The sequence below is a fragment of the Strigops habroptila genome, chromosome W, assembly GCF_004027225.2.
Source record: "Strigops habroptila isolate Jane chromosome W, bStrHab1.2.pri, whole genome shotgun sequence".
In the NCBI taxonomy this organism is placed as follows: Eukaryota; Metazoa; Chordata; class Aves; order Psittaciformes; family Psittacidae; genus Strigops; species Strigops habroptila.
This window is the reverse complement of record NC_044301.2, coordinates 34,848,261-34,876,141: the sequence shown is the minus strand read 5'-3', so window position 1 is coordinate 34,876,141 and position 27,881 is coordinate 34,848,261. Positions and strand designations below refer to the sequence as shown.

Here is a 27,881-nt window from a genome sequence, read left to right as displayed (position 1 = left end):
CCTCCCGCCTTCCCCTCCTCCCTGGCAAAGCATGAGACTGAGAAAGTCCTTGGTTGGAATAAACATTACTTAGCAACAACTGAAAACATCAGTGTTATCAGCGTTGTTCCCAGGCTGAAAGTTAAAAAACACAGCACTGCACCAGCTACTAAGAAGGAGAAAAATGACTGCTATAGCTGAACCCAGGTTTCTCTTTTCTGGCTACAAGGCTATTTCAGAGCTGGGGCAGAATTAATTTTCAGATGTTGGAAAAGGCAGGCAGAATATTCAGCCTCTCAGTGTGATGGTCTTAGCATCTTGACTGTCTAAACCAAGATCTGTATTTGTATCTGCCTCTCTAGGAAGCCCGTTCCCATGTTTGACCACTCTCTCTGTAAAGAAATGCTTCTAATACCAAGCCTGAACCTTCCCTGGTTCAGCTACTTAGTTTAAATCTAAGTAGCTTTCTCAGGCCTTCCGAGCTCATGAGAAGTTTATTACATTTTAAAATTATTTAAATTCCTTTGTCTTCAAACAGATGCATGGCCCTTCTTAAGGTGATTAAACCTTATTTTTGAGCTACTTGTTTTCTGGGAAAGCAAGTCCTTTGGAAAAGAAAAGACTGTGTTTCTGGTTTTTGTAAATGAGCTTTAGGCCTTAGTGGTATAGTTTTTCAAGTAAATTTCACAAGAAATTGGTAGTTGTGCTGTGATATCAGCTTTATGAATTTTATAATCATAAAATCATAGAATGGTTTGGAAGGGACCTTAAAGATCACCTAGTTCCAACCCCCCTGCCATGGGCAGGGACATCTGTCACTAGACCAGGTTGCTCAAAGCTCCATACAACCTGGCCTTGAACACTTCCAGGGAGGGGGCATCCACAGCTTCTCTGGGCAACCTGTTCCAATGTGTCAGCACTCTCATTGTAAAGTATTTCTTTATATCGCATCCAAATCTACCCTCTTTCAGTTTAAAACCATTACACCTTGTCCTATCACTACAGGCCCTGGTAAAAAGTCTGTCCCCATCTTCTGCTCCCTTTAAGCATTGAAAGGCTGTAATAAGGTCTCCCTGAAGACTTTTCCAGGTAGAACAACCCCAGCTCTCTCAGCCTGTTCTCACAGGAGAGGTGTTCCAGCCCTCTGATCATCTTCGCGGTCCTCCTCCGGACTCCTCCAACAGTTCCATGTCCTTCTTATGTTGGGGGCCCCAGAGCTGAACTCAGTACTCCAGGGGAGTAGAGGGGCAGAATCACCTCCCTTAACCTGCTGGCCACTCGCCACTCCCCTTTTGATGCAGCCCAGGACACAGTTGGCTTTCTGGGCTGCAAGTGCACACTGCCAGCTCATGTTGAGCTTCTTGTCAACCAACACCCCAAGTCCTTCTCAGGGCTGCTCTCAATCCAGTCTCTGCCCAGCCCGTATTTCTGCTTGGGATTTCCCCGAAGCAGGTGCAGGACCTTGCACTTGGCCTTGCTGGATTTCATGAAGTTTGCACGGGCCCACCTCCCAAGCCTATCGAGGTCCCTCTGGATGGCATCCCTTCCCTCCAGCATGTCGACTGCACCACACAGCTTGGTGTCATTGGCAAACTTGCTGAGGGTGCACTCACTCCCATTGTCCATATTGCCAAAAAAGATGTTAAACAGAGCCAATCCCAATACTGACCCCTGAGGAACACCACTCATCACTGATCTCCACTTGGACATTGAGCCGTTGACCACAACCCTTTGAGTGCAACCATCCAGTCAATTCCTTATCCACCAAGTGGTCCATCCGTCAAATCCATGCCTCTCCAATTTAGAGAGAAGGATGTCATGTGAGACAGCATCAAATGGGACAGCACAAGTCCAGGTAGATGATGTCAGTTGCTCTTACACTATCCACCAGTGCTTTCACCCCTTTGTAGAAGGCCACCAAATTTGTCAGGCATGATTTGCCCTCAGTGAAGCCATGTTGGCTGTCACCAATCACCCTTTTATTGTCCATGTGTGTTGCGTTAAGAGTATAGAAATTTGGCAGAAAATAACAGGAAATAACAAGGGGAGATAACGTAAAACTAAAAGGGGAAAGGGAAGAGGAAAAGAAACAATAAACACAAGTGATGCACAATACAGTTGCTCAGCACCGGCTGACTGACACCCAGCCCGACCTAAACAGCGATTGGTCCCTTCTGGGTAACTCCCCCTAGTTTATATACTGGGCATGACATGCTGTGGTATGGAATATCCCTTTGGCTAGTTTGGGTCAGGTGTCCTGTCTCTGTTCCCTCCTAGCTCCTTCCCCCCTTATTGGCAGAGCACAACAAACTGAAAAGTCCTTGATTAGGGTAAGTGCTTGTCCTGGGTTCAGCTGTAGGAGTTTTTTTTCTCCTTCTTAGTAGCTGGTGCAGTGCTGTGTTTTCGACTTTAGTCTGAGAAAAATGCTGATAACACACTGATGTTTTTAGTTGTTGCTAAGTATTGCTTACTCTGATCAAGGACTTTTCAGTCTCATGCTCTGCCAGGGAGGAGGGGCACAAGAAGCCAGGAGGAAGCAGAGACAGGGCACCTGACCCAAACTAGGCAAAGGGGTATTCCATACCACAGCACGTCATGTCCAATATATAAACTGGGGAGAGTTACCTGGAATGCCCAGATCGCTGCTCAGGTCGGGCTGGGTATCGGTCAGCTGGCGGTGAGCAATTGTATTGTGCATCACTTGTGTTTATTGTTTTCTTTTCCTTTTCCCCTTTCAGTTTTATATTCTCTCCCCTTGTTATTTCCCTTATCATTATTATTATTGGTGGTGGTAGTAGTAGTTTTGTATGGTACCTTAGTTACTGGACTGTTCTTATCTCAACCCATGGGATTTACATTCTTTTGATTCTCCTCCCCATCCCTCTGGGAGCAGGGGGGGAAGAAGGGGGGGAGTGAGCAAGCAGCTGTGTGGTTCTGAGTTACTGGCTGGGCTTAGACCATGACAGTGCTACTTAGTAACAACTAAACCATCAGTGTGTTATCAGCATTATTCTCAGGCTAAAGCCAAAACACAGCACTGCAGCAGCTAATAGGAAGAAGAAAAATAACTGTTACAGCTGAACCCAGGACAGTATCCACCCCTTATTCCATACTATTTATGTCATGGTCAGGTCCCACATTTTCCAATATACCATCACCTTTTGGTCTTCTGATTATATATATATATACACACACACACACAGAGAGATATCATTCCTTAGTCCGTGGACCATCCCTATAAAGTTTGTTGAGTTCATTCAGTCCATGAATTCAGGCTTCGCCTGCCATAAAAGTCTTTCAGTGTATGGTGTTGGATTGTTGCCTGCTGACATCACTGCTCAGTTTGTCTATTTTCAACAAAGTTTACTCTTTGTTGGGGTGATGATCGAAGAGAAGCCAGGTTCAGTCTATGGTGATCTGAGGACAGTCCTGGGAGACTCCCGCTGCTACTGCAGGCTTTCCATGACTTTATTCTCTGATGATGATCATGACAGCACAGTCCAGAGTGGTGGAGATGGGCATTTAGCTGCCATAGGAGTGTTATATAGCAGTCAACAGCATATAATTGAGTTCATTGGCTGTTTTCAGCCCAAATTAAATCCCCTTGAGGTACACACCAGACTTCCCCATCTTCCCGTATTACCAACCAAGTAGACCCAGGTCCTTGAGCGAAATCAATCCCACAAGTGGGTTTGCCTTTACCTGAAGCAGTAATGACCCAGACTGTCTTCCCCAGCAGATTCTTTATGTGCACCACAGGAACTCTATCCCCCTCTACAGTACCTCTGCATTGCCAGTTGCTCTGCTTCCATTGCTGCAACCACCCCCACAGGGCATTTGCCACCATCCATGAGTCAGTATAAAGTACTGGCCATTTTTCTCGTTCAGCAATGTCCAAGGCCAGCTGGATGGCTTTCACCTCTGCAAACTGACTCAAGTCACCTTCTTCAGCAGTTTCAGCAACTTGTCATAGGGGACTCCATACAGCTGCCTTCCACCTCCGCTGCTTTCCCACAATATGGCAGGACCCATCAGTAAACAATGCATATTGCTTCTCACTTTCTGACAATTGATTATATGGTGGGGCCTCTTCAGCGCGCATCACCTCTTCCTTTGGTGACATTCCAAAATCTTTGCCCTCTGGCCAGTCCACGATGACTTCTAGAATTCCTGGACACCTGGAATTTCCTATTCAAGCTCATTGTATAATTAGTGCAGCCCACTTACTCCATGTAGCATAGGTTTTTGTGATGTGGAGACCCTGCCTTTGAACATCCAGCCCAGCAAAGGCAACCGGGGTGCCAGGAGGAGCTGTGCTTCAGTGCCAATCACTTCTGAAGCAGCTCAAACCCCTTCATAGGCACATGTTCTTCAACTTTCAGCAGCCCCACAAGAGAAGGGTCCTCTGAGAGACCAGGCAAGGTAGACAGCTGCTTCATTTCCTCCATCTCCAAGGCAGATATACCAAAAGTCCATCAGAACCCTTTTGGGTCTTTGAAATACCCTCTCCTGAGATACTCTATGCCAAGGATGCGTGGAGTGTCTGTACCAGTCACGATGGGGTGCTTTTCCTACTCATTCCCAGTCTGGCTGATTTCAGCCTCCAATACAGTCAGCTGTTGGGATCCCCCTGTCACTCCAGAAATACAAATAGGTTCTGCCCCTTGATACCTTGATGGCATTAGGGTACACTGTGCACGGGTGTCTACTAGAGCTTTATACTCCTGTGGGTCTGATGTGCCAGGCCATCTGATCCACGCAGTCCATTAAACCTGATTGTCCCTCTTTTCCTGGCTGTAGGCAGGGCCCCTCTAATAGTGATCATAAGATTCTTCACTTAGTTCTTGTACAAAGGGAGTAGAATTCCTTTTCATAGGACTAGAAGTAAAATCAGCTCTTTCACTGCCCTCCAGAGACTGGGGCAGCAGCTTTCTTGGGAGGATCCCCATTCACTGTTGTTTTTCTTTGCAATTCACGCACCCATTCCTCCAGAATTGAGGTAGGTTTTCCATCCCACTTTCTCATGTCTTCTCCATGATCATCCAGGTATCATTGTTGTGACAAGTGACTATAAATCCAAAACAATGAATGCTTATCACAAATATGTTTTGACACACTCTGGTCAGATCTGTTATTATCTCAACCATTCGGGCCCCACATTGGGCACCAAAAAGGACTGTTGTGGTTTAAGCCCAGATGGTAACTCAGAACTATGCAGCAGCTCTCTCCCTCCCCCCCTTCCCCCCCACCCCTGGGCGGGATGGGGAGGAGAATCAAAAGAATGTAAACCACATAGACTGAGATAAGAACAGTCCAATAACTAAAGTATAATACAAAACTACTACTACTGCTAATAATAATAATGATAAGGGAAACAACAAGGGGAGACAATATAAAACTAAAAGGGAAAAGGGAAAAAAAACAATAAACCTTGCGCTTGCAGCCCAGAAAGCCAACCATATCCTGGGCTGCATCAATAGAAGCATAAGCAGCAAGTCGAAGGAGGTGATCCTGCCCCTCTGCTCTCATGAGACCCCACTTGGAGTATTGTGTACAGTTCTGGTGTCCTCAACATAAAAAGGATATGGAACTGTTGGAGCAAGTCCAGAGGAGGGCCACGAGGATGATCAGGGGGCTAAAGCACCTCCCATATGAAGACAGGCTGAGAAAGTTGTGGCTGTTCAGCCTGGAGAAGAGAAGGCTGCGTGGAGACCTCATAGCAGCCTCCCAGTATCTGAAGGAAGCCTACAAGGATGCCAGAGGGGGACTCTTCATCAGGGACTGGGGTGATAGTACGTTCAAACTTAAACAGGGGAAGTTTAGATTAGATATAAGGAAGAAGTTCCTTACAGTGAGGGTGGTGAGGCACTGGAACAGGATGCCCAAGGAAGTTGTGAATGCTCCATCCCTGGCAGTGTTCAAGGCCAGGTTGAATGGAGTCTTGGGTGACACGGTTTAGTGTGTGGTGTCCCTGCCCATGGCAGGGGGGTTGGGGCTAGATGATCTTAAGGTCCTTTCCAACCCTGATGATTCTATGATTCTATGATGCTCACCACTCGCTGACTGATACTCAGCCCGACCTGAGCATTGAACTGGGTCTTCTGGGTGACTCCCCCCAGTTTATATAGTGGGCATGACGTGCTGTGGTATGGAACACCCCTTTGGCTAGTTTGGGTCAGGTGTTCTGTCTCTGCTTCTTCCCAGCTTCTCCTGCCCCTCCTTACTGGCAGGGCATGAGAGACTGAAAAGTCCTTGATCAGGGTAAGCGCTGCTTAGCAACAACTAAAACATCAGTGTATCAGCATTGTTCTCAGACTAAATCTGAAACACAGCACTGCACCAGGTACTAGGAAGGAAAAAAATAACTGTTACATCTGAAACTGGGACACTTTTTTCTGTTTTAAAAATGGGGTTATATTTTTCATTCTACAGTCAGTGGATTGCCAGTGCTCTACCTTTCCTTACTACAATTATTCTGATGTTACTTTTTACTTCCATGCAAACTAGCAAAACTGTATATCTTGACTTAGAAATCAGGCAGAACAGAGTGTGATGTTGCACTTACTTACAAAAAAGTGAACATAAAGAATAATTTTGTATTTGATAATTTTGTAGATACAAGCCTGTGCAGAAAGTGGATGGAGTTGCAGATGGTTTCGCAGGAAGTGGTCAACAGGCAGGCACATCTGCTGAACAAACGATAATTGCCCAAAGTCAACATCATCAGCAGTTTTTAGGTATGATGTCTTATACTGTTATATAAATAAAATAAAACCCTTTATTGCCTTGAACATCAAGTCATATAAATACAATAATTATTTTAGTTATGTTGCCCTGTTTATGTTGTTTAGCTATGTTGCCCTGTTTTTAGTTATGTTGCCCTGTACTCTCACTGATAACAAAAGAAAATAATACTCATAGAAGCTATATGTTCTGTATTGTAACACTTCTGTAATGTTTAATATGCATCATAGAGATATAAAAGAAAAACTGTGCAAAATCTACTTGCATGGTAGATTTAAAAAATATTGCAATGCAATTGCAGTGAAGCATTTTATGCAAAAATGCATAATGAAAATCTTTCCCTAGAAGTTCATTAATTTCCACTGGCTTCCCTTTTTTTTTTTGAATATGCACATAAATTTGGATTATATTTCTGCACTGCAGTTGTGTTGACCATTGTCAAGGTGTATTGAGTTTGTGCTGCAATATTATAAATGGAAAGAGCTGAATAGTTAAAAACAGAAACACAAGGTTTGTGTTTAAAATGTGCATTTTGTGCATTCATTGATGTAGCTAAGCATATTAATTTCTCAGTTGTAGAAGCAAATGGTAATTTAGTAATTTACTAATGTAAAAAAGTTTATTAAATGTGTTATTGCAATAATTTTACACTTAGTTTCATATATTGGGATTTTGAAGCAACACATCTTTTGGTCTAACCTTGCTGTTATGGAAATCATTGGGAACCTTAGACTACAGTTTGCATGTTTTTGAATTTTCCCTTCCACTGTCCCCCAGGTTGACAGTGCATTTCCTCCCCCCCCCCCCCCCCATACCACTGTATCTCTTGGAAACATTTATGAGAAATAGTAAAAGCAAATGTTGGCTACAGTTGAAAGTCTTGTAAATTTCAAATAAAATGCTGCTGGATCTACTAAACCCTAACATGCATGACAATGCAAAAACTATTCAGTTGATCAAAACAAAAACTATTATATTAGTCTCTTATATGCTGACATGAATATTCTGCTTCATCCTGTCATATTCAGAAAATGCATCTTAGCTTTTTTATATACAGGTACAATATGTATGTGAAATAATTTTTATCTGCTATCTGTCAAGAATAACTTAACATCTCCTTTTGCTTAAAAAATAGCCAGCTGGTTTGTTCACAATTTTATTTCAACTTTAAAATATATTATATACGAAAGACATTCCTCTTTGGGCATTATGACTTTATTTCTTTATATCATACTTAAATATTTTCTAATCAAACTGTAGTTGGCACCATTCACAATTGCTTTCTTCTGTTATGTTGTCATGGAAACAGATGCATCTCGAGTACTTCCAGAGTTTGGAGAAGTAGAAATATCTTCTCTGCCAGATGGTACTACCCTTGAGGACATAAAATCACTGCAAAGTCTTTATCGAGAGCACTGTGAGGTAAGAGAAAAGAGGCATTTCACATAAATCATTCTTTGAAAATTCAGGTCTTCCACTGAGATTAAAATTAAGTACAACAGGATGACTGACACAAAACACATTACAGCTAGTCCACTTGTATCTGATGTGCTCCTCAAATATTTTGCTTATTCTATCAGAAAGAACATTTACAAAAAGACATCTCTAGAATTTCTCTCTTCACAGAGGAAAGAAAATAACATGTAATAGAATACAGTAGCCCTGTGGAGAAGGACTTGGAGGTGTTGGTTGATGAGAAACTTAACATGAGCTGGCAGTGTGCACTCACAGCCCAGAAGGCCAACCGTATCCTGGGCTGCATCAAAAGAAGCATAACCAGCAGGTCGAAGGAGGTGATCCTGCCCCTCTACTCTGCCCTCGTGAGACCTCACTTGGAGTACTGCATACAGTTCTGGTGTCCTCAACATAAAAAGGACATGGAGCTGTTGGAGCAAGTCCAGAGGAGGGCCACGAGGATGATCGGGGGCTGGAGCACCTCCCCTGTGAGGACAGGCTGTGGAAGTATGGGCTGTTCAGCCTGGAGAAGAGAAGGCTGCGTGGAGACCTCATAGCAGCCTTCCAGTATCTGAAGGGGGCCTATAAGGATTCTGGGGAGGGACTCTTCGTTAGGGACTATAGTGGTAGGACAAGGGGTAACGGGTTCAAGCTTAAACAGGGGAAGTTTAGATTAGATATAAGGAAGAAGTTCTTTACAGTGAGGGTGGTGAGGCACTGGAATGGGTTGCCCAAGAAAGTTGTGAATGCTCCATCCCTGGCAGTGTTCAAGGCCAGGTTGAATGGAGTCTTGGGTGACATGGTTTAGTGCGAGGTGTCCCTGCCCGTGGCAGGGGGGTTGGAACTAGATGATCTTAAGGTCCTTTCCAACCCTAACTATTCTATGATTCTGTGATTCTAATACCAATACTGGAATATAATCATGTGTAGGTTTTAAGAATTTTAGATAAATTGAACTTTAGATAAAATATATACAGAGTTTTGCTTTTGTTTATAGCAGTTGGAATCAGATTAAATTATTATTTCTAATGTTTCTATTAAAAATAAACTCGCTTTTTTTTTCAAGTTTCAAAACAGCAGGTCTTTTAAGAACTTAAGGACACATTTCATAGAGAATAAAGTGTTTTTAAATTATTGCTGAATGTGTTTTAAAACATGTAGTGAAGTAACAAAATTCATGAAAAAGCAAGTTTCCTTTGTGTTTTTAATAGTGTTGAAAGTTCTGTTTAGGTGAATTCACATGATATATGTGCTTAGGCTCTTTTCTGGAGGCTTCCTTGTGTTTGCACGTGGCCTGATCTGAGTCTCTGTACACACTAGTACGGACAGTTGGCAAATTTGTTGCTAAAAAGTTATTAAAAAGGATGTTATATGTTTATTTATAAGAGTACCTTTTACTATTTTTTCTGCAAAATGACCAGGGGGGAGCTATAGCCCTGAGAAGAGTTGAAGGCGGGGGGAATGAGGTAGAAAATTATCTGCACTTGTTTTATACTTTTTTAGGCAATAGTGGATGTTGTTGTGAATCTTCAGTTTAGCCTGATAGAAAAATTGTGGCAAACTTTCTGGCGCTATTCTCCTGCTGCTCCAGCTGGTGACACAGCTATTATTGAATTGAGGTCAGTAAATGTCTCTTTTTGTTTACTGTTCACCATCATAATAAAACAGCAGGAGTCAAATCAAAGAAATTCTTCGTTTTACTAAGTCTAAGAACTTTTTCTGATATCACTAATTTTTCAGGTTAAATTTGTGTTGTCTGCTATTTAACATATAGCCTGTCAGTATATGTCAAACTGCAGCCTTGAAATGATTGTGTATACATCTATTTTTTACTTTGCTTGGATGACTAAAATCAAAGTATCTTTTCACAATATACTGTCTGGTTCATTTAAATTAGAAGGGCCTTTTTTATCATGCCTCTGCACCATTTATGGACTGGAGCAGAACTTTGGAGGCCATTTTTCCCATTTCATATGAAGAAGTTTAAGAGTTTCAGTTGCATGTAACAGAGACATTTTTAAAGTTTGTGTTAAATAATCAATTTCAAAGTCCATTGTACCCCTCTTATCATGCATTTTCATTTGTTACATTTATTCACACCAGCAATCTGAGTGAAATAGAAAGTCGACTTCCAAAAGGAAAACTGATTATTCTGTGCAAAAACGAGGCTATTCTGAAATGGATGGGTAATTGTGACCATGTGATGTACCAGGCTTTGGTGGAGATTCTCATTCCTGATGTCCTTAGACCTATTCCTAGTAAGTTAAAAACAGATATCATCTCACAAGACTGTGTTGTGTTTTGCTTTGTTTTATTGTTTTGTTTTATGTAGCAATTTTTTTGTACCTCACATGAAATTTTGGGAATGATTTGGAAGGATGTAAACATAATGTGTGTCATCTTTCCTTAATTCTGTTGAATAGGAAGGTGTGCTGGAGATGATGTAAGCATTGTATTTAAAGAAAAGGAGAGTGGATATTTCACTGCATTTAGGAAAGCCTCTAGAAGTTTTAAGAATATATTTCCCAATGGAATATGCCTTTGTCACTGCAAATTCTAAGTTTTTATTAATTTTAAGATAAAAATTGGTTCCTTCACATACTGGCTCTATTCTACCTGACAGCTGTGAATGCACTATGGCCCTGAGCCCGAGTGTATTAATGTCAGAGACTTCACTCCCAACTCTTCTACCTCCTCCCGTACTGAGCAGTGCAGAGGGAATAGGGAATGGGGGTTGCAGTTAGTTCATAACACTTCATCCCTGCCACTCCTCCCTTCTCACACTGTTCCCCTGCTCCAGCATGGGCATTTCCCATGGGCTGCAGTTCAATAACTGCTCCAGCATGGGTTAATTCCATGGGGTATGGTTCACCAGGAAGAGACCATGCCAGCGTGAGTTCCCCACAGGCCACCATTCCTGCCACAAGCCTGTTCCAATGTGGGGTCCTCCAAAGGCTGCAGTGTGGATATCTGTTCCGACATTTGTCTTTCATGATCTGCAGGGGTTCAGGCGGCTTCACCATGGTCTTCACCATGGGCTGCAGGGGAATCTCTGCTCCAGTGCGGAGAGCAAGCACACACACTCTTGCCCCCCACACACTCCACATTTGCGAGTCCCCCTGGGCATACCAGCACAGACCCTTGCCTGCCTGATACCCTGGCCCAGACCCGAGGTCCCTGCTACTTGTGATCCAGTCCAGCTTGAATTTTGATATAGTGAATACACATGCACACCCCCATGTAATGTACACCAGGTCTGGGGAAGATACAGACACTTGCCTTCCTCCAGCAGCCAGCACCAGCCACACAGGCTGAGACCCACGGTCCTCCTCCAGCTGCCAACACTGAGCGCCTTGCTCACCTCACTCACACCAGTCTGCCTGCCCAGTAACTGTTTTTTGGGACCCACACTGTTCCCACCCCAGTGACTAGAGGTTAAAGACTCCCACTCACTCCAGTAGCTGACACCACAGGCCAGGGATGTCTGCAACTGTGGTCTGACTCCAGTAGTTGGCACCAAATTCGGTCATGCCCCCAGTAGCTGGCAGTCTGGGCACAAAGTCTGTAGCACCCTCCCTAGATCCTACAGATTATCATCTGCTCCTACTATTCCAAGTAGGTTCTAATGATACTGTAATGAGGCAACTTAGAACCATCAAAAGAGACTATATGTCTCTTGAGCCAATGTTAAAAGGATCAGGAGCACAGGTTGGAATCTCCTCTATCCTCCCAGTCAGAGGAAGTGGTCAAGGAAGGAGGAGGCGAATTGAACAGGTAAATGGCTGGTTCCGTAGCTGGTGCCATACTGAAGGTTTTGGTTTCTATGCTCATGGATCTACCTGAGAGGGGGCCACAACTTGTCAAGAGTAGAGTCTACTATCCACTGCTACTCTTTCATGTGGGCACGAATGACATGGCATGCCAGAAACTGGGCAAAATCAAGGAAGACTATACAGCCCTGGGGATGCAAGTGAAAAATATTGCTGCCCAAGTTATCTTCTCCTCCATTTTAACAGTTAGAGGAAGGAGTGCAGCCAGAAATAGGCGTATATTGCAAATCAACTACTGGTTTTGTGGCTGGTGCCGTCGTGAGGGTTTTGGCTTTTATGACAATGGGACATTCTTTGATGATGGTAGCCTGTTAGGGAGGCATGGTATCCACCTGTCTAGAAGAGGCAAGGGAATCCTTGGCAGCAGGCTGTCCAACTTGGTGAGGCAAGCTTTAAACTGAAGGACTTGGGGGGCAGGGTCCAAAGTGTCAATGCTCACACCATTGCAACCAACTGGGGAATAAGCCAGGCCAACCAGAGCAGTGACAAATGTTCCTTAGCTGCTTCCAAGATGAGAACCAGAAGACCAACCACCTCAAGTGCATGTATACCAATGCACGCAGCCTGGGGAACAAACAGGAGGAAGTGGAGCTCTGCACCCAATCAGAAAGTTATCGGAATAGCTGAAACATGGTGGGACAACTCACATGACTGGAGGATCGCGATGGATGGCTATAGGCTGTTTCATAAAGACAGGCAGGGTAGAAGAGGAGGAGGAGTCGCGCTCTATGTTAAGGAGAGCCTCGAATGAATAGAAGTCAACTAGGGCAATTGTGGAAGCCCTATATCGAATGCCTCTGGGTCAAGATCAGAGGGGTCGTCTCCAAGGGGGATCTTACAGTAGCCATCTGCTACGGACCTCCAAACCAAGACGATAAGGCCAACAAAGCAATATTTGGGTCATTTAAGCAAGCTTTGGGTCAACAGAACATGGTTCTTATGGGTGACTTCAACTACCCAGACATTTGTTGGAAGAATGATACAGCAGCTCACATGGGTTCAAACTTAAACAGGGGAAGTTTAGGTTAGATATAAGGAAGAAGTTCTTTACCGCGAGGGTGGCGAGGCACTGGAATGGGTTGCCCAAGGAAGTTGTGAATGCTCCATCCCTGGCAGTGTTCTAGGCCAGGTTGGACAGGGCCTTAGGCGACATGGTCTAGTGTGAGGTGTCCCTGCCCGTGGCAGGGAGGTTGGAACTAGATGATCTTAAGGTCCTTTCCAACCCTAACTATTCTATGATTCTATTCTATGGCATCCATCAAGTTCCTGGAATGCGTAGAAGACTGCTTCCTCATACAAATGTTAGATGTGCCAAACAGGAATGAGGCAGTGCTGGACTTGCTACTCACAAACCAAGAAAACCTGCTTCGTAAATATCTGGGTTAGTGGTAGCCTTGGCTGCAGTGATCACAATACTGTGGAGTTTGGGATCTGGCTGAGCACGCTGAAGGTTAGCACCAAGACAAAGGTTCTAGATTTCAGAAGAACAAACTTCAGCTCACTCAGAGCTCAGTTGGGAGGGAATCTGTGGGAAGCTTCCACAGAGGATAAAGGAGCTAGCGAGTGCTGGGAGATTTTCAAGAACGCTCTCCTGGAAGCGCAAAAACAGTTCATCCCCTTTAAAGGTAAGGGAAGTAGGAGGAGCGAGAGACCCCCTTGGCTTAACTGCAAGCTTCTGAGTCTACTCAAAACCAAAAGAGAAGTGTAACAGAGATGGAGAAGCAGACGGATAACCATTGAGAACTACAAGGGGGTGCAGAGGCACAGTTAGAAAAGCAAAAGCTCATCTCCAATTGAAATAGGCCAGAGATGTCAAAAACTACAAGAAAGGGTTCTTCAGGTGCATAAACAACAAGCAGAAACAGAAGGAAAATGTTGTCCTGCTGTTAAGCGGGAGAGGGAAATTAGTCGCCAACAATGCTGAAAAGGCAGAGGTTCTCAACACTTTCTTCACCTCTGTCTTTACCAGCACTGTTGAGCCCCAGGCCTTGGGAACAAAAATCCAGGTTGATGAAAACACAGACCCACCATCAGTGAAGGAAGAGTTGGTATGTGAACTACTACAGGAGCTTGACCCCTACAAATCGATGGGTCCTGACAATATCCACCTGAGGGTGTTAAGAGAGCTGGCTGATGTCATTGCGAGGCCGCTCTCCATAATCTTTGAGAAGTCGTGGAGATCGGGGGACATCCCAGAAGGCTTAATGTCACCCCCATCTACAAGAAGGAGGATCTCGAAATTGGATCTCAAAGGAGGATCCAGGAAATTATAGGCTCATCAGTCTTACTTCACTCCCCAGGAAGGTTATGGAACGAATCCTCCTGGGGGCTATCACAAGTCAAATGAAGCACATGATTGGGAAAAGCCAGCATGAATTCACCAGGGGCAAATCATGCTTGACAGACCTGATCACCTTCTATGATAAAGTAACCTGCTCGGTTGATGTGGGGCGAGCGGTGGACATTATCTACCTGGATTTCTCCAAGGCTTTCAATACAGTTTCCCACAGCCTCCTCCTAGAGAATCTGATACGTTATGGTCTAGACAAGTGGTCTCTGCAGTGGGTGGGGAACTGGATGATAGGCTGCATCCAGAGGGTGGTGGCAAATAGCTCCTTTTCAGACTGGCGACCTGTCACTAGTGGGGTCCTCCTGGGATCAATATTGGACCCAACGCTGTTTAATATCTTCATAAATGATCTGGAAGATGGGATCAAATGTACCCTAACCAAGTTTGCCGACGATACCACACTGAGTGGGGAAGTGGACGCTTTGGAAGGGAGAGCCACCCTGCAGGATGACCTGGATAGGCTGGATGAGTGGGCTAACAAGAACCTTATGAAGTTCGACAAGGACAAGTGTAAGGTCTTGCACCTGGGAAAACAAAATAAAAGAGTGCAGCACAGGCTGGGATCTACACGGCTGGGCAGCAGCTCTGTGAAAATGGACCCGAGGGTCCTGGTGGACAAGCAGCTCAATATGAGTGAACAGTGTGCTGTTGCTGTGACAAAGAAAGCCAACAGGATGCTGGGTTGCATCAACAAGGGCATCACCAGCAGAGATAAAGATGTCATTATCCAACTCTACTCAGCACTTGTCACGCCACACCTGGAATAATGTGTTCACTTTTGGTCACCACTATACAAAAAAGATGTGGACAGGCTGGAGAGGGTCCAGAGAAGGGCCGCAAAGATGACCGAAGGACTGGGAAGCCTGCCGCATGAGGAAAAGCTGAGAGAACAGGGTTTGTTCAGCCTGGAGAAAAGGTGGCTCAGGGGAGACCTTATCACCAGTATTTAAAGGGTGGCTACACAGAAGACAGAGATTCCCTTTTTACAAGGTATCACATGGAAAAGATGAGAGGTAATGGGTACAAGTTACTCCTGTGGAGATTCCGGTTGGACACTAGGGGAAAATTTTTCACAATGAGAATAATCAGCCACTAGAATAGCATCCCCAGGGAAACGGTGGATTCCCCAGCACTGGACACTTTTAAGATTCGGCTGGATAGCATGCTGGGACATCTAGTCTAGATCATGCTTTGCCTAGAATGGTTGGACCAGATGATCCTTGAGGTCCCTTCCAACCTGGGATTCTACGATTCTGTGACTGTCTGAGAAGCCAGGTCTGTTGGGAGGTGATGGGATTCACCTGACCAAGTGGGGCAAGAGTGTCTTTGCCAACAAGCTGGCCAGACTTATAAGGAGGGCTTTAAACTGGATTTAGTGGGGAAAGGGGATGGAGTTTTGAGCACCAGACAAGAGCCGAGGGCTGCTGATGGATTGGGAATCGACAGGGAAACACTTGAGAAATGCCACAAAGAAATTAGGGCATGTTCCTCTAAAAAAGTGACATGGTCAATAGGCCCACTAAAGTGCCTCTATAACGATGCACGCAGCATGGGTAACAAACAGGAGGGCTTGGAAGCCATTGTGCAGCTGGAAAGCTATGATCTAATAGCTATTGCTGAAATGTGGTGGGACAAACTGCATGCCTGGAGTGCTGCAATCGATGACTATAAACTGTTCAAAAGGGACAGGCAATGAAGGAGCGGGGGGGGGGGTGTGGTGGTGTCTGTGTAAAAAGATGGATTGACTGCACAGAGCTGCCTTTGAAAAACAGCATTGAACAGGTTGAGAGCTTATGGATAAAAATAAGGGAACAGCCAACAAAGGAAACCTTGTGGTTGGTGTTTACTACAGGCCGCCTGATCAAGGGGAGGATGTTGATGAAGCATTTGCATCCTTACTTCGACTACAGGAAGCATCACACTTGCAGGCTCTGATCCTCCTGGGGCACATCAATCACCCTGACACTGGAAATCTCTCTTCCACATCTCTCAGGACCCTGAACCTCAAGGCAGGGGGGACTGGGGGAATGGAGTCCCTCCCATCATAGGAGAAGAGCAGGTTCGAGACCACCTGAGGAACCCGAACATACACACGTCCATGGGACCCAACGAGATGCATGCCAGGGACCTGAGGGAATTGGCTGATATAGTTGCCGAGTCACTCTACATTATATTTTAAAAGTCATAGCAGTCAGGAGGACCCTGGGAACTACCAACCAGTCGGCCTCACCTCCGTGCCTGGTAAGATCATGGAGCAGATCCTCCTGGAAGATATGTCGAGGCATACGGATGACAGGGAGGTGATTAGAGACAGCCAACATGGCTTCAGCAAGGGCAGATCGTGCCTGACTAATCCAGTGGCCTTCTACGATGGAGTGACTGCATCGGTGGACAAGGGAAGAGCTATGGATGTCATCTACCTGGACTTCTATAAGGCCTTTGATGAGGTCCTCCACAACATTCTTGCTGCTAAATTGGAGAAATATGGGTTTGATCAATGGACTGTTAGATGGATAAGAAACTGGCTGGATGGCCACGTCCAAAGAGTTACAGTCAATGGCTCAATGTCCAAATGGAAACCAGTGATGAGTGGTGCCCCTCAGAGGTCCGTATTGGGACCAGTACTGTTTAATATCTTGATGAACGACATAGCAGGATTGAGTGCACCCTCAGCAAGTTTGCAGATGACACCAAGCTATGTGGTGCGGTCGACATGCTGGACGGAAGGGATGCCATCCAGAAGGACCTTGACACACTTGAGAGGTGGGCAATCCCAGGCACAGCTACAGGTTGGGCGGAGAAGTGATTCAGAGCAGCCCTGCGGAGAAGGACTTGGGGGTGTTGGTCAATGAGAATCCGAACATGAGCTGGCTTCAGTGTGCGCTCGCTCCAATTGAAATAGGCCAGAGATGTCAAAAACTACAAGAAAGGGTTCTTCAGGTACATAAACAACAAGCAGAAACAGAAGGAAAATACTGTCCTGCTGTTAAGCGGGAGAGGGAAATTAGTCGCCAACAATGCTGAAACCGTGTCCCGGGGCTGCATCAAAAGAAGCGTGACCAGCAAGCAGGTCAAAGGAGGTGATCCTGCCCCTCTACTCTGCCCTCGTGAGTCCTCACTTGGAGTACTGTGTACAGTTCTGGTGTCCCCAACATAAGAAGGACATGGAGCTGTTGGAGCGAGTCTAGAGGAGGGCCACGAGGATGATAAGGGGGCTGGAGCACCTCCCGTATGAAGACAGGCTGAGAGAGTTGGGGCTGTTCAGCCTGGAGAAGAGAAGGCTGCGTGGAGACCTCATAGCAGCCTTCCAGTATCTGAAGGGAGCCTACGAGGATGCCAGAGAGGGACTCTTCATCAGGGACTGGAGCGATAGGACAAGGGGTTATGGGTTCAAACTTAAACAGGGGAAGTTTAGGTTAGATATAAGGAAGATGTTCTATACAGTGAGGGTGGTGAGGCACTGGAACAGGTTGCCCAAAGAAGCGGTAAATGCTCCATCCCTGGCAGTGTTCAAGGCCAGGTTGGACAGGGCCTTGGGCAACATGGTCTAGTGTGAGGTGTCCCTGCCCGTGGCAGGGGGGTTGGAACTAGGTGATCTTAAGGTCCTTTCCAACCCTAACCAGTCTACGATTCTATGATTCTATGAGTGATGCAGTTGATTTGCTAGAGGGAAGGGATGGCATCCAGAGGGACCTTGAGAGGCTTGAGGAGTGGGCCCATGCGAACCTCATGAAGTTCAACAAGGCCAAGTGCAAGGTCTTGCACATGGGTCGGGGCAGTTCCCAGTATCAATACAGGCTGGGGATGAAGGGATTGAGAGCATCCCTATGGAGAAGGAATCAGGAATACTGGTGGACAAGAAAATTGGACACGAGCTGGCAATGTGCACCTGTAGCCCAGAAAGCCAATTGCATCCTGGGCTGCATAGAAGGAAGCGTGACCAGCAGGTCAATTCTGCTCCTCTACTCCACTCTCGTGAGACCCTCACCTGGAGTACTGCCTCCAGCTCTGGCACATCCAGTTCTGTTAGAGCGGGTCCAGAGGAGGTCCACGATAATGATCCGAGGGCTGGAATACCTCTCCTATGAGGAAAGGCTGTGAGAGTTGGGGTTGTTCAGCCTGGAGAAGAGAAGGCTCTGAGAAGACCTTATTGCAGCCTTTCAATATATAAAGGGGGCAGAGAGAAACTTTTTACCAGGGTCTGTAGTGACAGGACAAGGGGCAACGGTTTTAAACTGAAAGAGGGTAGATTCAGATTTAGATTTAGGGCTCCAGAGCATATCTGAAATGCTTGTACACCAACTCATGCAGTATGAGAAACAAACAGGATGAACTGGAAGCTCTGGTTAGTTCCCGGAACTATGATATCATTGCTATTAGTGAGACTTGGTGGAATGAGTTCCACAATTGGAGTGCTGGGATGACGGAGAGCTACAGGCTGTTCAGGAGGGACAGGCAGGACAGGTGAGGTGGAGGTGTCGCACTATACTTAGGGGAGAGGTTTGATCGTACGGCCCTTACAGTTAGCGGTGATGTGGTGGAGAGCCTCTGGGTGAGGATTAGGGGGATGGAAAACAAAGGACATGTTGTAGTGGGCGTCTACTACCAATCACCCAGCCAGGATGTAAGCACCGATGAGTTATTCTATAGGCAATTAGGATAAATCTCTGAATTGGTAGCCCTTGTCCTTATGAGAGACTCCAACTTCCCAGACATCAACTGGGAATATCATACTGCTGTGATGAGCAGGTCCTGGAAATTCTTGAGGCTTGTGGGAGATAACGTCTTGTCACAGGTACCAACACAGTGAGCCAACTAGGAAAGATGCCCTCCTAGACTTGTCGTTTGTGAATAGAGAAGGACTGGCGGGAGATGTGATGGTAGGTAGCTGTCTTGGCCACAGTGATCATGAAATGGTTGAGTTGAAAATTTTCAGTGTAATAAGAGAAAAGGACAGCAGAGTTGCTGTGCTGGACTTCAGGAGAGAAAACTTTAATCTATTCAGAGAGCTACTGATGAAGAAAAAGCAGAGGCATTCAATGCTTTTTTTGCATCAGTCTTTAATAATACGGATAGGCCTTGGGCTGCCCAGTCCCCTGAGTTGGAGGATCATGAGTGCAGGAACAGTGACTTTCCATTTGAGGACACTGAAATTGTAAGGGACCGGCTGTATCAGTTGAACGTTCACAAATCCATGGGGCCTGATGGGATTAATCCCAGAGTACTGAAGGAGCTAGAGGATGTTACGGCTGGACCCCTCTTGATCATCTACCAAAGGAGTCTGGGGAGGTCCCTGCTGACTGGAAGCCAGCCAATGTTATTCCAATTTACAAGAAGTGTGTGAGGGAAGACCTAGGAAACTACAGACCTGTTAGTTAGTCTAACCTCAGTTCCTGGAAAAATTATGGAGAAGATCATACTGGATGCTACTGAAAAGCATTTAAAGAACAATGCAATCATCAGGCACAGTCAACATGGGTTCACAAAGGGAAAGTCCTGTCTAACTAATTTGATATCCTTCTATGATAAGGTCACCCACCTAGTAGATGAAGGAAAGGAGGTCTTTCTGGATTTTAGTGAGGCTTTTGATATTGTCCCTCACAGCATCCTTCTGGACAAGTTGTCCAACTGTGGGATGAGCAGTATAATCCTTGTAAATACTAAGTTTTATATCCTTTCTGTGGACCAAACAATAATCACTTGATAAAGCTGGATTAATATTTTAAGACATAGAGCCTCAGCTATCTTTGTAGCTAGCAAAGCTATTTTTGATACTGTAAATGACACCTTTTGCCATGGTGACTTCAAGTGTAATCACAGAACCACAGAATAGTTGAGGTTGGAAGGGATCTCCGGAGATTGTCTAGTCCAAACCCCTTCCCAACCCCCGCTCAAAGCAGGATCAACCAGAGCAAGTTGCTCAGGATATTGTTCAGTCAGGTTTTTAATATCTCCGAGGATGGAGACTCCACAACCTCTCTGGTCAACCTGGTCCAGTGTTTGACTACCCTTAGAGCAAAAAAATATTTTTCTTAAGTTCAAATGGAATTTCCTGTGTTTCAGTTTGTGCCCGTTCCCTCTTGTCCTGTCACTGAGGACCACTGAGAAGAGTTTAGCTCCATCTTCAATACACCCTCCCATCAGGTATTTAGAGACATTGATAAGATCCCTCCTGAGCCTTCTCTTTTCCAGGCTAAACAGTCCTGAGTCACCATCCTTAGAGGTATTTAAAAGACATGTAGATGTGGTGCTTAGGGACAAGGTTTAGTGGTGGACTTGGCAGTGTTAGGTTAACGGTTGGACTAGATGATCTTAAATGTCTTATCCAACTACAGTGATTGTCTGTTGCTGTCGTGGTTTGAGCCCAGCCGGTAACTCAGAACCACACAGCCGCTCGCTCACTCCCCCCCCCCCTTCTTCCTCCCCCGCTCCCGGAGGGATGGGGAGGAGAATGGGAAGAATGTAACTCCCACGGGTTGAGATAAGAGCAGTCCCGCAACTAAGGTATAATACAAAACCACTACTGCTACCACCAATGATAATAACAATTAGTGAAATAACAAGGGGAGAGGATACAATTGCTCACCACACGCCGACCGATACCCAGCCCGAACCGAGCAGTGATCTGGGCCTTCCGGGTAACTCCCCCCGGTTTATATACTGGGCATGACGTGCTGTGGTATGGAATACCCCTTTGGCCAGTTTGGGTCAGGTGTCCTGTCTCTGCTTCCGCCCGCCTTCCCCTCGTCCCTGGCAAAGCATGAGACTGAGAAAGTCCTTGGTTGGAATAAACATTACTTAGCAACAACTAAAAACATCAGTGTTATCAGCGTTGTTCCCAGGCTGAAAGTTAAAAAACACAGCACTGCACCAGCTACTAAGAAGGAGAAAAATGACTGCTATAGCTGAACCCTGGACAGTATCCACCCCTTATTCCATACCATTCACGTCATGCTCAGATCCCACATCTCTCAGCACACCATCGCCCCTGTCTCATATATACACATATATATACACCCACACCCACACACAGAGAAAGATATCATTCCCTAGTCCATGGACCAATCCCTGTAAAATTGCTGAACTCATCCAGTCCATGATGTCAGGCTCCATCTCTTGTAATAGTCTTTCAGGGCAGGAGGGATGGTGTGTAGTGTTGGGTTGTTGCCTGCTGATGATACCGCCAAACTCGTCTGGTCACTGCTGAGCTCATCTGGTTTCCTCAAAATTCATTCTTTGTTGAGGTGATGATCGGAGGGAAGTCAGGGTCAATGGCTGGCGACCTGAAGATATCTAGCTGGTGGGCTATAAAAGTGTTATAGAGCAGGCAACAGCATACAATTGAGTTCATTGGCTGTTTTCCCCCAAAATCAAATCCCCTTGAGGTACACATCGGACTTCCCCATCTTCCCGCATTACCCACCAAGTATATCCAGGTCCCTGAGCAAAAGCAATCCCACGAGAGGGTTTGCCTTTACCTGAAGCAGGAGTAACCCAGACTGTCTTCCCCAACAAATTCTTTATGTGCACCACAGGAACTTTATCCCCCTCTACAGTATGTAAAAGTTCTAATTGGGCTGGGCCAGCCCTGTTGGCAGATCCCCTCGTGTTGACCAACCAGGTGGCTTTTGGTAAATGTGTATCCCAGTGTTTGAAAGTCCCACCACCCATTGCTCTCAGGGTAGTTTTTAACAGCCCATTGTACCGTTCGATTTTCCCAGAGGCTGGTGCATGACAGGGGATGTGATATACCCACTCAATGCCATGCTCTTTGGCCCAAGTGTCTATGAGGTTGTTACGGAAATGAGTCCCATTGTCTGACTCGATTCTCTCTGGGGTGCCGTGTCGCCACAAGACTTGTTTCTCAAGGCCCAGGATAGTGTTCCGGGCAGTGGCGTGGAACACAGCGTATGTTTCCAGCCAGCCGGTGGTTGCTTCCACCATGGTAAGCACATAGCGATTGCCTTGGCAGGTCGGTGGGAGTGTGATATAGTCAATCTGCCAGGCCTCCCCATACTTGTACTTCAGCCATCGTCCTCCATACCAGAGAGGCTTTAACCGCTTGGCTTGCTTAATTGCAGCACATGTTTCACATTCGTGAATAACCTGGGCAATAGTGTCCATCGTTAAGTCCATCCCTCGATCCCGAGCCCATCTATATGTTGCATCTCTGCCTTGATGGCCTGAGCTGTCATGGGCCCACAGGGCTAAAAATAATTCACCCTTATGTTGCCAATCCAAGTCCATCTGAGCCACTTTAATCTTAGCAGCTTTATCCACTTGCTGGTTATTCTGGTGTTCCTCAGTGGCCCGACTCTTGGGTACATGAGCATCTATGTGGCGTACCTTCGCCACCAGGTTCTGCACCCGAGCAGCGATATCTTGCCACAATGCAGCAGCCCAGATGGGTTTACTTCTGCGTTGCCAGTTGCTCTGCTTCCATTGCTGCAACCACCCCCACAGGGCATTTCCCACCATCCATGAGTCAGTAGAGAGATAAAGTACTGGCCATTTTTCTCGTTCAGCAATGTCCAAGGCCAGCTGGATGGCTTTCACCTCTGCAAATTGACTCAATTCACCCTCTCCCTCAGCAGTTTCTGCAACTTGTCACAGGGGACTCCACACAGCTGCCTTCCATCTCAGATGCTTTCCCACAATACAGCAGGACCCATCAGTAAACAAGGCATATTGCTTTTCACTCTCTGACAGTTCATTATATGGTGGGGCCTCTTCAGCACGTGTCACCTCCTCTTCTAGTGACATCCCAAAATCTTTGCCCTCTGGCCAGTCCATGATGACTTCTAGAATTCCTGGATGACTGGGATTTCCTATTTGAGCTCGTTCTGTAATTAGTGCGGCCCACTTACTCCATGTAGCATCAGTTGCATGATGTGTAGAGGAGACCCTGCCTTTGAACATCCAGCCCAGCACAGGCAACCGGGGTGCCAGGAGGAGCTGCGCTTCAGTTCCAATCACTTCTGAGGCAGCTCGAACCCCTTCATAGGCTGCCAGTATCTCTTTTTCAGTGGGAGTATAGCTGGCCTCGGATCCTTTATATCCCCGACTCCAAAAGCCAAGGGGTCGACCTCGAATCTCCCCTGGAGCTTTCTGCCAGAGGCTCCAGGTAGGACCATTCTCCCCAGCTGCGGTATAGAGCACATTTTTCACATCTGGCCCGGCCCGGACTGGTCCAAGGGCTACTGCATGAACTATTTCTCGTTTAATTTGTTCAAAGGCTTGTTGTTGCTCAGGGCCCCATTTGAAATCATTCTTCTTCCGGGTCACGTGGTAGAGAGGGCTTACAATCAGACTGTAATTTGGGATGTGCATTCTCCAGAACCCCACAACACCTAAGAAAGCTTGTGTTTCTTTCTTGTTAGTTGGTGGAGACATTGCTGTTATCTTGTTGATCACGTCTGTGGGGATCTGGCGGCATCCATCTTGCCATTTTATTCCCCAAAATTGAATCTCCTGTGCAGGTCCCTTGACCTTATTCCGTTTTACGGCAAAACCGGCCTTCAGCAGGATTTGGATTATCTTCCTCCCTTTCTCAAAAACTTCTTCCGCTGTATCACCCCACACGATGATGTCATCAATGTATTGCAGGTGTTCTGGAGCTTGCCCCTGTTCCAGTGCAGTCTGGATCAATCCATGGCAGATGGTGGGGCTGTGTTTCCACCCCTGGGGCAGTCGGTTCCAAGTGTACTGGACGACCCTCCAAGTGAAAGCAAACTGTGGCCTGCATTCTGCTGCCAAAGGGATTGAGAAAAATGCATTGGCAATGTCAATTGTGGCATACCACTTGGCTGCCTTTGACTCCAGTTCATATTGAAGTTCTACCATGTCCGGTACGGCAGCACTCAATGGTGGCGTGACTTCGTTCAGGCCACGATAGTCTACTGTTAGTCTCCACTCTCCATTAGACTTTTGCACTGGCCATATGGGGCTATGAAAGGGTGAGGGGGTCCTGCTGATCACTCCTTGGCTCTCCAGTCTGCGGATCAGCTTACGGATGGGAATCAAGGAGTCTCGGTTGGTGCGATATTGCCGCCGGTGCACTGTTGTGGTCGCAATTGGCACTTGTTGTTCTTCGACCTTCAGCAACCCCACAACAGAAGAGAGACCGGGTAAGGTGGACAGCTGCTTAATTTCCTCTGTCTCCAAGGCAGCGATACCAAAAGCCCATCTATACCCTTTTGGGTCTTTGAAATACCCTCTCCTGAGATAGTCTATGCCAAGGATGCATGGAGCCCCTGGACCAGTCACAATGGGGTGCTTTTGCCACTTCCTCCCAGTCAGGCTGATTTCAGCTTCCAGCATAGTTAACGCTTGGGATCCTCCTGTCACTCCAGAAATATAATTGGGTTTCACCCCTTGATACCTTGATAGCATCAGAGTACACTGTGCACCGGTATCTACTAGAGCCTTATACTTCTGTGGGACTGATGTGCCAGGCCATCTGATCCACACAGTCCAGTAAAACCAGTTATCCCTCTCCTCCACCTGGCTGGAGGCAGGGCCCCTCTAATAGTGATCACAAAATTCTCCACTTCTGTCTTGTAGAAAGGGATTAGTATTCCTTATCACAGGAGCTGGAGTAAAATCAGCTCTTTCACTCCATCTGGGAAACTGCTCGCCAGAGACTGGAGCAGCAGCTTTCCTGGGAGGATCATCCTTGACCATTGTTCTCCTCTTCAGTTCACGCACCCGTTGCTCCAGAGCTGAAGTAGGTTTTCCATCCCACTTTCTCATGTCTTCTCCGTGATCCCGCAGGTAAAACCATAGGGTGGCCCGTGGCGTGTACCTCCTATATTTTCTTTCTCGAGCAGTAGGGCGCCTTCTGTTAATAGCTGAGACATAGGTTGGTACGCGTGGGGAGCTGCATAGATCGGATAAATCGTCTCTCAATTGTTTGAACTCCTGGGACAGTTTTTCCACAGCTGAAATGATGGAAGGGGTGAGATTGTCTTCGAACTCTTGGAGTTGACGAATCAGGCAATCCACTGTTGGTGATATTCCGTCATTCCAGGTCATTGATGCCAATGTGTGGGCATATGATGATGGCGCACTCCGTGTAAGTTTCCGCCACATGGGTCGTGTACATTCGACTTCATCTGGATCTACGGATGTGTTCCTGGAATCCGGCCTACGATAGATCATCTCTATAATGGCTGATTCCCTCAGGGACTGGATGCCTTTCTCTATCGTGGTCCAGTTGGCTGACCGATTCGTAATATCGTCTTTGTAGGGAAACCTTTCCTTCACAGCTGCCAGGAGCCGCCTCCAAAGACTGAGGGCTCGCTTCTCTCTTGCAATTGCTTTGTCAATTCCTCCTTCCTTAGCAAGTGATCCCAGCTGCTTGGCTTCCCTACCTTCTAGTTTGTGACCGTCGGCCCCATTGTCCCAGCACCGGAGCAACCAGGTGACAATGTGCTGCCCTGGAAGACGGGTGAAATCTTTTCGCATATTCCGCAGTTCGGTTGAGGTCCGGGGTCGAGAAGTGACCTCTTCTTCTTCTTCCTCTTCCTCTGACCCACGTAGTAGTAACTCTTGTTCAGATGCTGTTGCATGTAGTAATGGCATTGGGTCTTCATCTTTCTTCGCTTCGCGGGTTGCTCTTTGTGCCTCTTGTCTGCTTTTGCTTACAGGGGCAACAGACATTGTCACAAACTGGCCATTTGGTTTAGCTGCAGTGTTTGTCACTGTGGTTGGAGTGGCTGCAGTGTCTGCCACTAGGATTGGAGTGGTTGCAATGTCTATTGCTGGGGTTGGTGCAGCTGTTGTGCTTGGGAGTAGCTATATTGTCTGTTGCTGTCGGGGTTTGAGTAGCTATTGTGCTTGTCACTGGGGTTGGTGTAACTGCTGTATTTGAAGTTGGAGTAGTTGCGTTGTCTGTTGGGGTCAGGGTTTGAGTAGCTGTTGTGCTTGTCACTGGGGTTGATGTAGCTGCTGTACTTGGAGTAGCTGTGTTGACTGTTGTGGTCAGGGTCTGAGTAGCTGCTGTGCTTGTAGTTGGCATAGCTGCGTTGTCTGTTGCTTTGCCATCAGATCCAGAGACATTTTTTCCCCTTTGAAGGTGCTGGATAGTGTTGAGCAGGGCTCTGTAGGCATAGGCCAAGCCCCAGCACGTTGCCAAGATTTGTCCCTCTCTGGTATAACCAGGACGACAGCACACCTCGTTTAAGTGTTTTACTAGTTTTTCCGGATGTTGCACTTGTTCAGTGGTGAAGTTCCAAAGCACTGGAGAGGCCCACTGGCCTAGGTACTTGCCCATACTATCCCACGCACCCTGCCACTCATAACTGTCCAGCCTCAGGGAAAATCTCCTGGTGGTCCTCCTATATCGTCGTCTAACCCTAGACCAGATTCGAACCTGATACTGCTGAATTTTTGAGATTAAACGAAATAGGATGTTCCTACGACGGGATGGCCGTGGGTAAAACACACTCCGTATGTTTGCCAACATGCTGATCCCCAGCACAATCAGCAGGCAGGTTTCAAGGGTACTCAAAGGCCATCTAAAACCTTCAGAACTCTCAACTGCTGTTGCAAATAGGCTGGTGGGGGAGTGGGGGGTGAAAGAGAATGCTTCCTTCGTAAGTTTACCCCCCGAGGAGAAAAAAAAAGATATGCAATTGCGAAAATATTTCATTATATACCTCCCAATGTATAGAGGTGATGGCCACGCTGGAAGCACAAACCAGACCAGTTTCATGATCAATGAGTCTATTGTATTACAAGTCATTACCATGAAGTACAGTGAAACAAGAACCTTAGCCCAGGCCACCCAGCCGATAAACACTAAAACAGCAAATAGTGGCTGTAAGTAAGGTACAACATGCTGAAACTCTGAGATCAAGCGCAACAAGTCTGAGAGCCAAATAATCACCATTGTGACGAGTAGTAACAATGAATGCTTATCACAAATATGATTAAACACACTCTGGTCAGATCTGTCGTTATCTCAACCTTTCGAGCCCCACGTTGGGCGCCAAAAAGAACTGTCGTGGTTTGAGCCCAGCCGGTAACTCAGAACCACACAGCCGCTCGCTCACTCCCCCCCCCCTTCTTCCTCCCCCTGCTCCCGGAGGGATGGGGAGGAGAATGGGAAGAATGTAACTCCCACGGGTTGAGATAAGAGCAGTCCCGCAACTAAGGTATAATACAAAACCACTACTGCTACCACCAATGATAATAACGATTAGTGAAATAACAAGGGGAGAGGATACAATTGCTCACCACACGCCGACCGATACCCAGCCCGACCCGAGCAGTGATCTGGGCCTTCCGGGTAACTCCCCCCGGTTTATATACTGGGCATGACGTGCTGTGGTATGGAATACCCCTTTGGCCAGTTTGGGTCAGGTGTCCTGTCTCTGCTTCCTCCCGGCTTCCCCTCCTCCCTGGCAAAGCATGAGACTGAGAAAGTCCTTGGTTGGAATAAACATTACTTAGCAACAACTAAAAACATCGGTGTTATCAGCGTTGTTCCCAGGCTGAAAGTTAAAAAACACAGCACTGCA

At 46.4% G+C, this 27,881-nt stretch overlaps 1 protein-coding gene across 1 annotated transcript in view; it reads left to right on the top strand.

Annotated features, from left to right (window-relative positions):
- Positions 1-27,881, top strand: part of LOC115619110 (transcription factor RFX3-like) — a 165,545-nt gene that overhangs the window by 113,872 nt on the left and 23,792 nt on the right. Inside the window, exons 8-11 of the mRNA XM_030511155.1 lie at positions 6,595-6,716; positions 8,033-8,145; positions 9,682-9,797; positions 10,282-10,436. Coding sequence (XP_030367015.1) covers positions 6,595-6,716; positions 8,033-8,145; positions 9,682-9,797; positions 10,282-10,436 — 506 coding nt within the window. The remainder of the gene's footprint in view (positions 1-6,594; positions 6,717-8,032; positions 8,146-9,681; positions 9,798-10,281; positions 10,437-27,881) is intronic.